The 16,973-nt window shown below is 30.8% G+C and overlaps 2 protein-coding genes across 4 annotated transcripts; one reads left to right on the top strand and one right to left on the bottom strand.

Annotated features, from left to right (window-relative positions):
- Positions 1–1,625: 1,625 nt before the first annotated feature.
- LOC106063301 (uncharacterized) lies at positions 1,626–7,909 on the bottom strand. 3 transcript variants are annotated; one of them, XM_056018058.1, is made up of 7 exons: positions 7,810–7,909; positions 5,402–5,720; positions 4,733–4,936; positions 4,016–4,155; positions 3,695–3,849; positions 3,146–3,263; positions 1,626–1,903 (listed from the first exon to the last, which is right to left on the bottom strand). In XM_056018058.1, exons 2-7 carry the CDS (start codon positions 5,661–5,663, stop codon positions 1,649–1,651), a joined length of 1,134 nt encoding a protein of 377 aa, XP_055874033.1. In that variant the 5' UTR covers positions 5,664–5,720; positions 7,810–7,909; the 3' UTR covers positions 1,626–1,648. The 3 variants fall into 3 exon arrangements, with proteins under 3 accessions (XP_055874033.1, XP_055874034.1, XP_055874035.1); XM_056018059.1 differs by lacking the exon at positions 7,810–7,909 and adding an exon at positions 6,937–7,345; XM_056018060.1 differs by lacking the exon at positions 7,810–7,909 and adding an exon at positions 6,947–7,345.
- A 568-nt stretch (positions 7,910–8,477) lies between these two features.
- LOC106063302 (protein MAK16 homolog) lies at positions 8,478–16,951 on the top strand. Its single transcript, XM_056018061.1, has 10 exons — positions 8,478–8,689; positions 10,772–10,818; positions 10,998–11,107; positions 11,883–12,015; positions 12,131–12,214; positions 13,117–13,171; positions 13,373–13,447; positions 15,850–16,008; positions 16,147–16,212; positions 16,735–16,951. Exons 1-10 carry the CDS (start codon positions 8,675–8,677, stop codon positions 16,912–16,914), a joined length of 924 nt encoding a protein of 307 aa, XP_055874036.1. The 5' UTR covers positions 8,478–8,674; the 3' UTR covers positions 16,915–16,951.
- Positions 16,952–16,973: the final 22 nt, after the last annotated feature.

The following is a 16,973-nucleotide window of genomic DNA, read 5'->3' as shown; positions in this document are numbered from 1 at the left end:
CGACAGAAGTTGTAACATCCCTATCCATTTTCTGATCTTTGTAGAAATTCATCTCAAAATGTAAAAAATAGAACTGTATTTGAGTTAGTTAAAACTTGAATAATAAAAAGGATTAAAAAAATATTTATTCTAATTTATAAACAAAATGGGTACCTCACTACCTGTAAAAAAAAATCAGCATAATTAGCTACCTGTATGTGCAAAGCGTACCCCTTCAAACTCTTCCTATACCCCACTTTGGGAAACACTGAACTATTGTAATAAAGGGTCATGCAAATTATTACTGATACAATGCACAATCAATTGTTAATCATATTATCCCACTTGGTGATAACAAATAACTACTGCCCATGGCTTAACTCTATTGGCATGTTGTAAATTGTTGGGCCAGAACAAGCTGAAATTTGGAACTGAAAAATGAGGAAACCCAGCATCAAGGGAACGATCATAAAGGCAACTGTTAAAAGCAAATACCAAAAATTATATGCAACTGCTAAACAGGGTGTTCCAAATCGATAAAAGCTAGTAACTGAAAGGCTGCAGTGTCTTAGTTTTTTTAATTTTTTTTTTTAATAGTTTTTAATGTAATTCAAAAAGTCTACATACCAGTACCTCAAATAATGATCAAGCCCATTATATACTTCATTAACTATATACCGGTACCAGTAGATTAAAAGGTTATAAAACAAGTAAACTAATATTTGACAATGGTAGCAACACCAGTACTAGCAACTTGGTTCTTTTTAGGTCAAATTTTCATTTAACATATGACTGGCCTATAGGAAGTGCCATGTGTGTTAAACTTCCTTTTTTTTTTTGTTCTTGGCAAATTTTGTTTTTAATTTTATACCAGAATTAGAAATAGAAATTCATAAAATCTACTAACTGCAGTCATTCAATTTTATACCAGAATTAGAAATAGAAATTCATAAAATCTACTAACTGCAGTCATTCAAGTCCGAATTTTTAATAATACCAGTACCCAAGAGTTATGCAGTTTGTTCTTAAAATGTGTATATGGTAAAGTTTTAAAATTAGAACACTCCTTCTTCCCTAGTGCTATTAGAGCATGGAATGGGTTGCCTGAGCTAGCCAGGAAAACCAGTGACTTGGCAGAATTTAAGTCATTGGTTAATATGCATGACTAAATGCATGACGCGTAGGACGTAATCATCTTCTTTTTTGAAGTAACGTCTGTATTATATAAGATAAGATAGAAAGCTATTTTTGATACAGTATTGTGGAGAAATTTCCCAGAATGATGTGTTTCACACTTTTTCTTTTAATTACTGGATACTGTATTATTTGTTAATTTTTTTCACAAATAAAGTCTTGGCCCAAACCTCCTCGGGATGGCAGCAGGCAGGATTTGAACTTTGAGCCGTACCACCATAATTATAGTCTGAATTGCGTACCGCACAATCAGGCAGCCACCTAGATACAACTGTGAGTGTACATGGAGGTGGTAGTGTGTGAATTGTACACAAAACGTTTATTTCCAAGTTGAAGTAACAGATAAAACTGCATCACAGCTTCAATTAAAAGTGAACAGTACTCTCTTTTTTTGTGTGTGTGTTGTGCTCTAACCATTAAATGTCAACAAAATTAAGTTGCACCAGGGATGAAGAAAAACAAATTTGTGTTTTATTCATGAGTTTGGTTTCATATATTCTCCTTGACTATAAACTGCAAGACAGGAACAACATAACTGTAACACAGGACTCAACAAAACTGTTGCTATAGGAACACTGTAGTATTGGAGGTAATATAACAAGTCTCTAATAGGAATAAGTCCAAAAAGGTTGAGAATGCCCATAGATGTACTGTCCAAGAACCTGGTCTTCCAGTAAAGTAGAACTGCTTGAAAGGTGTCTAAATCTAGAGGACTAATGACCAATGTGCCCTGTCAACAAACAAAATGTGTGCTGGTTATTCCTTATGTTTATTAACATATTTTTCTTGACAAATATCACAACTACCCTGAGTTAATAAAAAAAAAAATATTTGCTAATTCAAGGCTGTTATTATTAATAGCAGGTTAAATTTAAACCAATGTATTAAAAATTCTAAAAACTTTTCAAAGTGCTTAGCGGTTAAAAAAAAAAAGGAGAAACTGTGGCTGAGTGGTAAAAAAGTGATTGGGTTCTGAACCGAAGGGTCCTGGGTTCAAATCATGGTGAATACTGGTTTTTTTTTTTCTTTAGGCTCTTTAAGGTCCACCCAGCTCTAACATTAGTTGGAGAATAGTCAATGCGGTTGGTTGTTATGCTGGCCATATGACACCCTTATTAACTGTGGGCCACAGAAACAGATGATCTTTACATCATCAGCCCTATAGACCACATGGTCTGAAAGTGGAAATTACTCTACTTTTAGCTCTTAAAAAAAAAAACACCCCCGAAATCAAAGTCAAGTTTGAAAACATTAAACTACCGGTACTGGTAGTAGCCTACGCCAGATATTAGGTGGCCAGAAAAGATAACTACTATTGATTTGTGGGAGAGAACTAGTCAATAGCCCAAGACATCACAAGACGAAAATGGAGCTGGATAGGACACACCCTGCGAAAACCAGCTACCAATGTTGCAAGGCAGGCACTTGACTGGAACCACAAGGAAAGAGGAAAGTGGGCAGACCCAAGCAAACCTGGAAGAGGTCAGTCATCAGTGAAGCTGAGGGTACTGGAATGACATGGGAGCAGATGAAGAAAGCTGCTCAGAACCGAGTTCGGTGGAGAGGTGTGGTTGCGGCCCTATGCTCCCCAGGGAGTGCACAGGATTAAACCTAACTGGTAGTAGCATAAACAAAAAAGTTACATATGTTTTTTTGTTTTTTTTTAAATGGAATTGAATTTTCTGAATCCAGTTAATATGCCTATAAAGGTAGGTTGGAATAGCTGTCTGGAGCTAACAGCAATCAAGACCATTTTTCCTTCTACAGTAGCTGTTTTGTTTAACAACAATTGAACATATCAGTATACTGCAATAACTATTAATAATGTATATTAAAATTCTGGGATTTCTTTGAACAAATTTAGGTACATTTTAATTCCTAAATAACTTAGTTTAAACATTCAGTGTAGAGACAGTAGACTACCATAGTAATTTCAGTAGGTACTAAAAAAAATTTAATTTTTTTTTTTTACCAGAAATGAAGAAAGTTGTTGCACACAGAGAACCATTTGTCTTTCTAACTGACTAGCTAGAAACAACCCATATGCCATTGAACATGTCCAGCTTCCAATAACCACAAGGAGACAGGTCCTAGGGGAAAAAAAATTGTTATGATACAGCTAAACCTTGTTTAATCAAAGCTCCAAATGTTTTAAAATATATATTGTAAGTATGAATTGTCAGCCATAGAAACAGATGAGCTTTATACCATATATGGCACAGGTGTCAATGCAAATGAAATAGGTAACCCACCCATCCCCAGCACCCCAACCATATTAAGAATGATGTTGTGGTGGTGGTAAATGTGGTTTTATTTTGCTCCATTCACAACTTTTGCTTATATAAAAAAAAGTAAGTAGGAATGTTGTTAATGTGTTTTATACCGATAGTTGAAAAAAAAAAGTAAGAAAAAAAAAGAAATGATGCAAAACATTATAAGCTAAAGTGGAAGTTTCCTTTTACCTTTTTATTTTAATTTAGCTTACATTTGTGCAAATATAACTGACGAAAATAAAACTGACCATTTTTTAACCCGAGAAGGTGTTAATTTGTTTCTAGCAAGCATATTGTCCATTAAATAATACAAGAGAACTAGCAGTCCCAAGATGTAGGTTGATATGTATACTTGATAACTTGTGGACATGGAGGTCAAATCAAAGTGAACTTGAATAGTTTCCTAATAGGTAAACAAGATAAAAAAAAATTAAGCATGAGAAATATAGTAGGACTTCGTGGAAAGAAGAGTTCTAAAATATGTATGTAATTTCGGCAAATTAATAAAAAACAAAACAAAGATAAATAGTGACTGCATGATCACTAAACAAAACAAAGTTTATATTTACAGTTAATTGATAGAAATCATTGTGCCATTGAATAACTTGAGATTGAAATATTTCTTGGTTTTGAGATTCATTTATATAGTTCAGTGAACAAAACTTCTTCACATCCATTGAAAATAATTTGAGATAAGAAAATGTTTGACCTGTTGAAGAGAAAGACAACAGTATTATCCAAGGAGAACTATGATTACTGCCACTAGATGTTTAAAAGTTACATCTCATTTCTATTTAAAGTTTAGCATATGTTGTATTTTATCAACATAAATTTATCCATGGATTATATGGAGAAGAGTACATTTGCAATCTAAGGGCTATGGGTCAGTGTTTTTATATACATAAAAAGAGTGTGGACTTGTACAATAAGGATGAGAGGCCTATGGTGCTAGTGGTTCAGTCTGGTTTATAAATGTGTCAAGATTAAATAACAAGATAATAAATTTCTTTTTTTTTTAGAGAAAATTTATACCGGTACATATTGTTTCTGTATGTTTTCCAAGCATTTGACTTAAACTCTAATGAGCTTTCTAGGCATTCAGCAAAAAAAAAAAAAAAAAAAAGATTTAACAGAAAACATTAGAATGAATGTTAAAAATAATGTCTATAAAATATATAAAAAAAGGTGTTGTAAGTAGTAGTTTATTATTATTATTACATATTTATATATAAATTGGCTGGAGGATATTATGGATATACATTTTTTTAAGAAGATAAATAACTTGCCATGTAATTTATTTAAAAGGGCTAGTGTGAGTCCACATAGAATGATGGCTTGAACAAGGAGCAATATAACTTCACTTCTTGTGAGCCTCATTGCATGCATTTCAGGCCATATTGAAATACCTCCACCTGCCTGCACATGGCTGCCTTTTTGTAATATCTCCCTATGTTGATCAATAAGATTTTTCTGCTTTTCTCTCATAAAACCTATAGAAATGAATTATTCAATTTATTATTATTGTAGTATGTACATATCTAAAACTAACAAATATACAAGGATACATGTAGCATAATATAAGACAAGACCTCTCACAGTGCCCATGCAGGAAGTTTAAGCTGCAAGACAATGTATATTTATTTTTTAAGGCAGAACCCTTGTTACTTATTTTTAGGATGGTTGCCTGGTTGTGTAGTATGCGCTCTGGACTGCCGTTTAGTCCTTCCTGGTTCAAACCCTGCCACTGCCATTTCCCTGTCATCCTGTGTGAGGTTCGGGCTAGGATGTAGTTACTATTATTTCCCTGTCATCCTACATGAGGTTTAGGCTAGGATGTAGTTACTATTATCTGCAAATCTGAAGGAACATCTCAGAAACATGTAAAACAAACAACTCAAAACATCTATAAGTAAGTAAATATCAACATATAAAACATCAGCTTGCTAAAGTCTCACCTGGTGTCATGCGAAGTCTGGTTAAGCCTGGACTGGTTTTGTCACTCAAGTCAGGACAATCTTGGTCACTAACTGATTTTCTAGACCCTTTAACTTGGCAGTTGGAAGCAATGTACATAAAGGATGGTGTCTTCAGGCTTATATTTGATCTTTGTTTTGGAGTAATGGGATCTATGAGCATATCTTGATTTGAATTGCTCCTAGTAATGGCATCAGAAAAATCTCTGCATCCTCTATCTCTCACAGGAGTTTTGAAATCCATTAAATTTTATGTAGCAATTTTTTTTTCAAATATTTGAAATACACAATGAAAATAAACCTGATTAAAAAAAAAGGCAAAATAGTTTGAAATTGATAGATTAAATATTACTAGTTCATGTTAAATGGATGTATGATTAAATTAGCTCTGAACTCCATTATATCCAGCCAATAACTTTAGATCTTTATTGCTATTATTAAATAACAGGATAAATAAATTTTTTTAAGGAACAACTTTATTACATTATTGTCATTATATCATGTAATATGTTCATGTTCTTTCAAAAAGAAGATAATTACATCTAGTCATGCATGCTAATTAGGGAATAAAACTCTCCCAAGATAGGCCTACTACTTTCTGTCCCTGATTCAATCCTGAGGACTTCCTGAAATCTACAATAAAAAGTCACAATTCTATATTCAATACATAGACTTCATTGATGCTTACAATGCAAAAGACTCACCTGCAGGCCTTGACTGTTATCATAAAGACTAAATATATAGCTGTAAAAGTAACTGAATTTTTTTTTCATTGGACTTTTAGTAGTACCAGTACTTTAAAGTTTATAAGACTTACTTATTAAAGTTAGTTTGTTATTTATGCTACTCAGAATTAGAGAATATTATTTAGTATGTTGCCTTTTAATATGGTGAAAACAAGTAAATTTTAGCATAAAATTAAATTATTTACAAGTAAGTAGCTAAATTGAACCAAATTTGAAGGATTTAAAAATGTATTAAATTAATTACTTTCTTAATGGGCTATTACAGCATGATTGAGCATGTATTGGATTGCTTGAAATAATGACTTACTTTATCAAGATCAAGTTATTTAAATTGATATCGAATTTAATCTTAAGCCATTAAGCTTAGACATATATATAGTAGATAAAATTTTAAGTTCAATGTATAATTGTATTGTAATGAAACTAATATTAGTAATATTACTAATATAGTTAGATCTAAAAGTGATTAACAACTACCTTACTAACTAACATGCAGGATTTCTCAGCCGGATTAGTATATAGTGACATACAGTCTATACTCAATACAGTTTACTCTATCAAGTCTATTAGAGTATTAGTATGTGACTATAGAGTATAGAGTCTATACTTTATATATATACTATATTCATTATTATTCTATTGATCTACTTATTAGTCTACTTCTTTACTCTACTACTCTTGATCATGTGAATAGATCTTGATTCTTGATTGACTTGATCATATTTATGAATTAATTAAGTAATAATAATCATAATGTCAATCAATACTTACTCATACTTACACACAGTAACACTATTTGAAGTACTTGACACTACAGACTACAGTACTACTTACAGTTACTGAGTTAGCTGAGTTACTCATTACTGTAGTAGTGTAGTAGTCTGTACTGTAGTAAAAAAGTCTCTGTCATTAGTGTCATAGATCTTGTTAGTACACTCTAACTCTAGTCACATCTAGTGTCCCTAGTTACTCTAGTCCTAGTCTCTAGGATTCTAGTTAACAGACTAGATCTATATAAAGTACATTTATATTATATAGAAATATAGATCTAGAATATTCTAGAATCTAGATAGACTTAACTTTTAAGTGTCTTAAGAGTTTAATAATAGTAACAGTCACTGAGTCTGAGTGACTGATTAACACTACTCACTTATTTAACACTGCTTAGTAACACTAACAGTAACACTCAGTAACAGTCACTAACAGTGCAAAGTTACTCACAGTAACTTTGAGTAACATTACATTGTCATTAAATTTAAATCATTAAAATAAAAATCTTAAAAATGATGATTTTTAAAATGTTATGATTGTAATGATTTAAATGATTGTTACTCAGAGTTACTGTACTCTGTTACTCTGTAGACACTATTACTCTGTAAGTGACAGTAAGTTGAGTAAGTCTGTAGACAGTCAGTGAGTCACAGTCACAGTGTAGAGTGTAGATGTAGAGTCTAACTCTAAGAGTAAGAGTCACAGAGTGTAGTCACTGTTAGTGTTACTGTTACTTACTGTAGTCTGTAGTGTATCAAATCGACATTTTTAATTTAATTTTTAAGACTTAACTCAAATAGAACTAAGATCTAGAGAGATACTAATATCTACTAGATCTATGATATTTATATAATAATATAAAATATAGCCTACCTAGAATAGATCTATAGTATATAGTCGTATATAGATCTAGATATAACATAGATTTAGATTAGACTGATTAGTATCATTAGTAGTTATTTTAAAATTCATATTTTGTCAAACTCAGGATTAAAAACTTTGATCAACAAGGGCAGCTACTCTAATAATTGTTTTTACTGCCAATTTGTAAGCCTTGTAATCGTTTTTTTTTTTTTTCAAATAACTGGCCTGTTTTTATATTATTATTAGTTAATAACAATGCTTAATTCATTTATTTAGATCTAGTACTGTTAAAAATATTTTAAAATCCTAAACCATGATCCGTCTGAAATACTAGAAATTTAGAAGTTTTTGTTTAAACAAATCGTAAACTCTAATAGTAATGAGTCAGACTATTAAATTACTACATACGTCAAGTCTGAAATTAAATAGACAAAATAATTAGGCATACGTCAAAAATTCTAAGTGACTAGAATATCAAATGCATTTTTTTAGAGAAAATGATTTATTTATCTCAGAAAGCTATAATAATAAAATTTTAAAATATGTACACATTGGTTACTTCCTATTCTTTCTATTCATAAATAAAAAGGCAAACTGGGCCTCTAAATTCAAAGTTTGATCTAGATTTAGATCTTGATAGTTGGCAATACTATATAGAAATCTAAAAATGTAAACTTCCTGTGTTTTTCACATGGTTTGTTTATTCATGGTTTATTAGCTGATTCTAGTCTAGACAGTTGAGGAGTTCTAAAGTCTAGATTTTTAAATAATATTTAGAATCTGTATGGGCCTTTTTAAATTAGAACTGTTTTAAAACGAATTAGATCTATTATTATTATTTTTTGCATTGCTGTTTATCACATTACTTACAGAAATGCAGAGTGACGATGTAAGTAAGTTTTAGATTAACAGTAACAGTTTTAAAACTAAAAGTTTTTACAATTTTTTTAAATTTTACATTTACTATGATTTACAGTTTTTAGTTCTAACAAAGTTTTAGTTTACTAGTCAAGACTAAGTTAAGTCACTTAAGTCGTAAGAGTTTTCATTTTAGAGTTTAGCCAGTTTGGAATAGTTCAATAGATTCTAATCATTCTAGATAGATCTAGTATTCTAGTATATAATTATATATTAATTATTAATATTAATAAATATTATTATTAATATTATTATATTATAATTATTATTAATTTTAAAAAAGATCTAGACCTAGAGTAGATCTAGACTAGTTACCTAGTATTATTATAACTATAACTATTAACTAGACCTAGAGTCTAGTATAACTATTCTCTTTTTAGTCTTTTTTTATTTAATGAGTCAATGAGTTATTAACTTATTTCTAGATCTAGAAATCTATTGAACTATTCTAAATCTAATTAAATCTAATTAGACTTATTTATTAGTTTAAGTTAAGTCAGTTTAAGTTTTTTTTAGTCATTAGTCGTACTCTTAGTTAAATCTGCACCAGTGAGTGAGTGGTTCCCAAACACTTTATTTAAAAGTTTTAACCTTTTACTTTTAGTTTTACACTAAAAAGTTGTCTACATACTGACACTGTGACATACACATACACCAAGTGCAGAGGCCACTCAAATGCTGATTGATAGTGTTATAATATAACTAGTATAACTAACTAACTGAAAAAGTAGTATAAAAAATAAGCGCTTTAAAGATCATTCTGGACATCATTTTGCCCTTACTGGCATAGAGGAAAGCAGATGGTCTCTGAAAGAGACAGTTGGAGAGCTCTCAAGAAGACCTAGAGAAAAACCCTTGTAGAAGACAAAAGGAAAACTTAAACAGACACGCAGTGGACAACGGCTTTGTGAAAAAAACATACAGGTCACAACTGGGTTTGCATAGTCATGTGAAACACTCCATTCATCCTTAATCTTCAGAATTTAAGACATTGGGATGAGATCTATATAGTTCCCCTTTCAGGCCTTGTGGTCTATAGGGGAGATGATGTAAAGGTCATCTGTTTCTTTGGCCTACGGTTAATGGGGGTGTTATGTGGCCAGCACAATGACCAACCGCCTTTACTTTCCACAACTAATTTCAGGTACCCATCAGAGATGAGTGGACACAGAGGCACCCAAAGATCCCAAAAATAATAATACCCGTCTTCAACAGGATTCGAACTTGGGACCCCCGATTTAGAAGCCAAGTGCCTTACCGCTCAGTCACTGCGCCTCCAGATCTAAATAGTACTAGTTTATTAATCTTCTCTGATATTCTTGCTGAAAATGTTAAAACCTGTAAATGTATAGATCTTCATTGCAAACCCAGGGGCAGGTCTGATGGGGTCCACCTAAGTTTGTTTGCACACACTCTCTTTGTAATCTAAAATTATCTTGTTTAGTAAGGAATTTAGGTTTTAATGTTAGAGCTTACAGTTTTTACTTCAAGTACAGAATGACACTAAAACACATAAACTGATAGCATACATTACATTTTCACTTAAAAGAAAAGACATTATTAGCATTGTCATCAACATGTAGCCCGGTTCATGTATCTGAACTTGTAAACAATTACAGGAATTAATTACACAGTATAAATCCTTCACTAACACTTTTCTTAAAAATCACAATGACATATACTATTTCTTGACTTGATTAAATAATACAAAATCTTTAATAATATTATTTTTATGAGGAATAAATTCTTGACACTAATTTAAAAGTTCAATTCTTTCATTGAAAATAATACTCAGTACTTTACATTACAATTTATACCTGTAGATTGAGTATGTAAATTTTATTTATTTTCCACATTATTTAAATTTTTTAATAATGGTTAAGTAATTCACTCATGTGCTGGCACATGATACCATAATGATCAAAGCTACTGACATGGCTGTACTCTATTCATCTGTTGTAAAGTTGTTTTTTTTTTAAATATTGCCATTTTTTTGCTAAAATGTTTGTTATTTAACTGCCAGCTAGTTATTTTTTTTTTTTTTTTTTTTTAGGTTATCTGGAGTATTATTAACAAGTCCTTCTGTTCTTTCAAAGTAAAGTAAGTGTCTGAACATGTTTTAAAAAAAATCATCACCCTCTTGGTATATAAATTGTTTTAAGCCCAGACTGCATATTAGTCAGATAGTAGGATTATATAATTTGTTTTCTTATCAAGTAGAACATATTATTATTTTAAAATGCATTCTTTAAAATAAATTTATCTTTATATTTCTTTAGAACCAAAAGTCAGAAATTTTGTAGAAACGAGTACAGCTTGACAGGTTTGTGCAATCGCTCAACCTGTCCTTTAGCAAACAGCCAGTATGCTACAGTAAGGGAAGAAAAAGGTAAATGATTAGAAATCCATTGTAATTCATAATATTGTATTGCATTCTATTTAGTTTAGTATTACAGTATTAGAATGCCTAACAAAATTATGTCAGACTCAAAAGAAGTTTTTTTTTATTAACCCTTTTAATGCTACATGCTGTAAAACTTTTTTTTTTTTTTTTTAGTATTCTAAATACTATACTATATACTAAATATATACTAAATACTTTGTGCTGTAAGTATTTATAGGTGTAATTATCATACTAATGTAACCTACATAAAGTGTTTTCAAACCGATAACTAATTTTTGTTTAAGACTTAAAACATCAAATACTTTATTCCATTAACAATAAACATCAATTTGACCATAATTTTTTTTTTTTTTTTTTTTTTTTTTTTTTGACAATCCTTATCTTGGTTGAAATAACAATGGCTGGTGCACATATAGATTTTACCAAATAGCCATCTTAACCCTTTAATATGTATTTTGCTAGTTATGGTATAACTCCTTAGAGTATTAAGATTTTTTTTAACTCACTATATATTTAGGACACTATATTGTCTCAATAAACAACACCTTCATCTTTTGTTTTAAACTTATTGTAGTTTAGTTACTCATTAACAAATTTGAAGTGGGCGCGACATGGCCTAAATAGTGCTGATGTATCAAAAACCCAAAATATCAAACAAATTTAAAGAATACTAAAAAAAAAAAAAAAGATCTTTCAATGATTGGTTATATAGTTTAAGTTTTAATATTAATATTTATGCATCCTTTTATAAACATCACAGGTGTTTGTTATTTGTATATGAAAACTATTGAAAGAGCAGCATTTCCTCGTCGACTTTGGGAAAAAGTAAAGTTATCCAGAAGCTATGCCAAGGCCTTAAAACAGATAGATGAACAGCTCATTTATTGGCCAAAGTAATTTTTTTTTTTAAACATTTTGTTATGAGAAGTTGTATATAGTTATTTGGTCTTTGAAGGAATCGTTATTTAATGTTTTATTAACCTTAGATCTTATTTCTTTCTTGTTCAGATACATGATTCACAAATGTAAGCAAAGATTAACAAAAATTACACAATATCTGATTCGTATTAGGAAACTCACATTAAAGAGACAGTAAGTAGCCTATGTTTTAAGTTAAAGAAATTATTATTGATTACGTACAAACTTTGGTTTATTTCAAGAGAGGTATAAATTATTGTTTTGATTCATTCCTTGGTGAAACAGTGGTAGGTACATCTTTTTATGATAAAATATATTCCAATTGTCAAATATAAAACACAATAAAAAGCTTTTTAATTATTAATGTGCTTCTGAATAGTTGAACCATATTCAAGAAGTAATAAATAGAACTTAAAATTTTGATGAACCAGTAAAAAAAATTTGCTGATGATAGTTATTACAGCAATGAATAACAATGTTGTTTTGTATAATTATTTAATGTGTATAAAATAACCTTTCGTTTAATAGGAAATAGAATTTTAAAATCATGCACAATATTTTGAAATTGCTGTAGAAATGTATTATTCTAAGTGACTCGTTATTTTAACTAAATTATTCATCTAATACAAAAATTTGTTGATGTTTGATTATGTATAAAAAAAAACACAAATTTTTGAAAATCAGTTTTATTTCATTTTAAACTAAGACGAAGCAAAAACAACATGTTAAACCTCACTTTAAAAAGTTTGAGTGAAACTGTTGAATGCGCTTTTTAAAATTTATTTTGGATATTAAATTTTTGTTTGTTAGTTATTTCATGAAACAAGTGTTTTTCAGAATAAGAAAGATTATAAGCATTTGTTAAGACATGAGACTATCTATTAGTAAATCAACGCACAACTATTTACTTTAATCATGTCTCAAAGAATAAACAATTATTATAATATTTTCATATTTTAAATTTTCTGCATATTCTCCTCTGGTGTAATTTCCTTTTGTTACACATTTGCAACATTTCGCATTTATACCACATATTATTCTTTTGTGTTATAAACAAATGTTTTTTTCTATTTCAGAAAAACATTAGTTCCTTTAAGTCAAAAAGTGGAAAGAAGAGAATCTAGACGAGCTGTGAGTTAATTTTTTTTGCTTTGATTAAATTTATACCTACGGGTGTTCAAAATCATGATAAGAGATAATGTACTTAAATTTGATCATTTTTCTTGGCAATCTATATTTATTGTATTCTTCTATGTTTATTTCTTAAATTGTAGTTTAAACTTTATTTAATAGCTTAGGGTCATTAAAAAATTGTATTTTGGTTATTTTTAGGAAAAAGCTTTAATAGCTGCTCAGCTAGATAATGTACTGGAGAAGAATTTACTGCAGAGGTTAAAAGAAGGCACAGTAAGTTAAGCTTTATCATTGTAGCAATATTTATGAATGTTCTTAATGATCGTAGAATAATACATTTAGTGGTATTATTTTTATAATGCAATTATCATTGACATATTAATTTGTTTAAACTTTAGAATTAAGAAAAATATGTTCAACATCTAACCATTTTATTATATAGTTCTAGGTACATCTATAATGTAATGGTCATTTGTTGGTTCACAACAATAATGATTTCATATATGTAGCACCAAGGTGCTTTAAGAACATTACAGGCATAAACAACTAAAAATAGGCACACTAATTTGAACATGTTTTGAATAGCATTTTTATATTTTCTTGACTGTATTGATGCCTACAAGGGTGCCACTTTTCCAGAATAACCCGGAAATCCGGGTTTTGATGGGTCCGATTTTCCTCCCCTCCGGGTTTGCCTTCTACAATTTTGTAAAAATCCAGGGTTTTAGTTGATTTAGATTTTTTCGAAATTTCTGGTCATTTTCCCCCGTTAATTTTAGTTTGTTAGTTCCGATCGCGCGAGCCGCCATTTTTAAACAAAATCGACCAGTCTCATATCTCGCTATTCGCAAGACTTTCACTTTGCATGCGCACTAAGCTTTATTTACCGGTACAGTATTTATTTTTTTAAGTGACAAAAAAGTGTAAACATTCTAGATCTATAGAGAATTTCTAGATCTACGGAACGCGCCTCGAATCGGCTCGATTTAGAGTCTATATCTATTTCTATGATCAATCTAGATCTGATCTAGACTGTAAAGTCTTGTATTTAGTATAGATATAGTCTAGAATAGTCTAGATCTACTCTCGTACCTAGCGGCTAGTCCTAGATCTAGAAATAGAAAGAAAAAAAAATTCACGAGTGAGAAATTTTTTTTTTTCCTGTGTTTTATATTTTAAAATTTGTATAGGTTCCATAAAATCCATATAGACATAGAGCCTAAGCCTATGTCTAGAGTATTATAGAAGTAGGATCTAGATTTAGGATATTTATATCGTTTTTAGATCAGAACTAGAATCAATGATTGAAGAATTAAATTAGTAAGTTTGCATTCGCCTGAAGGCTAGAAAAAATAGATCGATTGGTCAATAGATTTATAGTTTTTTTTTTTTATACAAATAAATTATAATTATGTATAGGCAGTCCAGCACATTCTAGCCATCTGATCTAGGTCTACATTTAAATATTAGAAACTAAATCTTAATGTTCATTTTGGAGTAGATCTGTACTAAATCTCAAAATCAATTTTATCTTGTTGCAATAGATTTGCAGGTCCATGCGTGTACATTGATGCTTCAAATGAATAATGAGGGAAAAAATGTTAAGAGAGAAACATCATTTAAAATAACTGTGTGTTTGGGGGGGGGGGTGTTACAAACATTGTTAATATAAAATTGTACTAAATCCTCTTAACTTGTATTACAAGCTTTATCAATAAATACACACAAACTCTATTTATTATAATGATAGGCTTACTAATTACATATTTAAAACATGGGGGGGCATATTATGATACAGATCTAGGTAGTAATTTAATACTGTTCTTCTTTCGTAAAATTTTGGTGCTTAAATTGTATATGCGGTACGTTTCAGGGTTGGTAAAGTTTGGGGTTTATGATTTCAGGGTTTGTAAAATTTGGAAATTCTGGTTTCAGGGTTTACTTGGTCTCATGGGTGGCACCGCTGGATGCCTATTTTGTCTCTCTTTTTATAAGGAATGATTTTCATAAATTAAAAAAAAACAACCACTCAGGCTATACGTTTTGATCGAAAAAAATATGCAGAGATCATTTTACTAAGGTATGAGGCCACCTTGTTATTCTGAGGGAGCCAACAGGATGTTTTTTTTTTTTTTTTTTGTAAAATGATTTGAGCAACACTGTCACTGTCAGGTGTAGGTCTATTTGCTAGCACAGCATGCAGTAGTCAAGGCGAGAGCAAGTTTCTATGTTACCACTGATGTTAAATATGGTCTGATCTGACATATTCTTCACAGCTGCAAACTAAGACATTGTTCATGGTCTAACATATCAAAGTTCAGCATCAAGAGAAATGATACATCAGCACTAAGGAGGAGGTCATTTGGTATCCTGAACACATCTGTCTCAGTGCTCTGGTGTTTCTTATATGTGGAATTGGTGGATTGAATTTTCTATTAGTCTTCAAAACTCTTCAAATGAGAAAGAATCTGCACTAACACAATACGCTTCTTTGACATTGTGATAAGCCATTAGACACTTGGTCGATATTTGATTCCTTGAAAAGTCCTCACAAGTGCTTGCTAGAATCTTTTGTCTCCATATCTTAAGAACTAGAATGGGAGTGTTTGATAACCAAAATAATAATTCTTTTTTTTTGTGTGTCTTTCTTATTACGATTTTTTCTTCTCTTCCAGTATGGAGATATCTACAATTTCCCCCAGAAAGCATTTGACAAGGTGACAGAAGAAGAGGAAATATCTTCTGATGAGGAAGAGACACTGCAGGAGGGTGAAGAGGAAGTAGAGGAGGAGAGAGAGGATGAATTAGAACTGGAGGAGGAAGATGATGAGGAGGTATAATTGTTTTTACTGACCATAATAGTTTTTACACTCATTTTTTTTAAAACTTTTACATGTCTGGGTAATTCGTATGTTATATGCATTTAAGAATCCTAGTAGTTACTTGTATTGTTGTTTTCTTCTGTCTTTCAGGGTGTTGGGGATGTAGAATATGTCGCTGATGAAGATTTTGATGAAAGTGATCTCTCAGATATTGAAGTGAGTCATCCAATTTATCTAAAAGTTTTTAACATTTTTATTCATGTTTAAAAAAGTTGTTTACTGTATAATCTTATCAGAGCTGTGGTGGCAGAGTGGTAAAGCACTTCGCTTCCAAATCGAGAGGGTTTCCTGTTGAAGATTTTTAATTTCCGTATCTTTATGGTACGGTATGTCTGCGTCCACCCAGGTCTAATGGGTACCTGACATTAGTTGGGGTAAAGTAATGTCGGTTGGTTGTTGTGCTGGCCACATGGCACCTTTGTTAACCATGGGCCACAGAAACAGATAACCTTTACATTATCTATTCCATAGACTGCAAGGTCTAAAGGGCGACATTACTTTACACACCAGAGGCTGTTTGTTTGTTTGTTTACCCCAAAACTCCTTATATGATTAATATAAATTATTTATTGCTTTAGAAAGAAATTCTTCGCTATAAGAATTAAAACAATAATTAAAATTAAATAAAACAAAATTAATTGGCATATTTGTAAATTTTGTGATTTTCTTTATTCACAGGACATGAGTGGTTATTCTGACTCAGCCTCAGATAAAGAAGAAAGTGATAAAGAAGAAGAACCCAAAGTGACGAAGGGCAAATCCCTTGTAAATAAAAAGAAAAAGAAGAAACCTCAGGTCCACATAGAGTATGAAGAGGACACACCCTCCACATCCAATGCTCAGAAATTGACTTTTTAATTAAATGTTTAATAGTAAATGTGATATGATAATGTCAGATTTTTTTCTTCTTCATTTCA

The sequence above is a fragment of the Biomphalaria glabrata genome, chromosome 1 (assembly GCF_947242115.1).
Source record: "Biomphalaria glabrata chromosome 1, xgBioGlab47.1, whole genome shotgun sequence".
NCBI lineage: Eukaryota > Metazoa > Mollusca > Gastropoda > Planorbidae > Biomphalaria > Biomphalaria glabrata.
This window is presented reverse-complemented; position numbering and strand designations above follow the sequence as displayed.